The 712-nt window shown below is 60.8% G+C and overlaps 1 protein-coding gene across 1 annotated transcript in view; it reads right to left on the reverse strand.

Annotated features, from left to right (window-relative positions):
* FRMPD3 (FERM and PDZ domain containing 3) overlaps positions 1–712 on the reverse strand; it is a gene marked incomplete at its 3' end in the record, with an annotated part of 32,011 nt that overhangs the window by 22,417 nt on the left and 8,882 nt on the right. Inside the window, exon 10 of the mRNA XM_009699507.1 lies at positions 420–543. Coding sequence (XP_009697809.1) covers positions 420–543 — 124 coding nt within the window. The remainder of the gene's footprint in view (positions 1–419; positions 544–712) is intronic.

Genomic DNA, 712 nt, shown 5'->3' on the forward strand with positions numbered 1-712 from the left:
CAGAGAGTGAGAACCCGCCTGGGGCATACATAACCCTCCCAGGGAGCTCTGATGGCTGCAAGGACTGAGGCAGTGCCTCAGCAGCCTCCTCCAGAGCTTTCCAAGCCCAGAAGCAGAGATAACAATAAACACAGGCTTAACTGATGTGTGCCGCTTCGGCCAAGCTGAGAGCCGGCTCTCGGCTGATCTCACCCCACTGATCCTCGCTGCAGTCCCCGAAATCCAGATCAGCTCTTGGAAGTGGATTCAGAAGAGAGAGCGGCTGCCTGGCTGTCACCCCAGGATTTATCTCCCATCCAAGGAGACTTAAGCAGCAGTAACAGGAGTCCCCAAGCAGCTGGGGACAACAGGATGGCTGGGGCGGAGGGCACGCTGCCACCCCACCAGCCCTGAGCCACGGCCACGCAGGCTGGGCTCACCTTGGTTCCACCAGGCTGGTTCTGGTGGGCTTTCAGCAGCTGCGAGAGGGATTTCCGGAGGCTCTTCTCTTTGACGAGCTGCAGCAGCGAGGGGGGCAGGAAGGGCTCCAGGCCCCACTCCTTCCTGTGGGGTAGGGAGAAGCCTGCTTGAGCTGCCAGGCCAGAGACCCCACTGATGGGCAGAGAGGGCCAGAAACCAGGGATGCTGCCCAAGAGCATCCTCTTGCTATCAGAGGGACCCAGAGCCACACCAGCACTTCCTTGGTGTCACAGCTGGAGCAGTGGCAGGGGGG

Source organism: Cariama cristata, unplaced genomic scaffold, assembly GCF_000690535.1.
Source record: "Cariama cristata isolate BGI_N322 unplaced genomic scaffold, ASM69053v1 scaffold9514, whole genome shotgun sequence".
NCBI classification, from domain to species: Eukaryota; Metazoa; Chordata; class Aves; order Cariamiformes; family Cariamidae; genus Cariama; species Cariama cristata.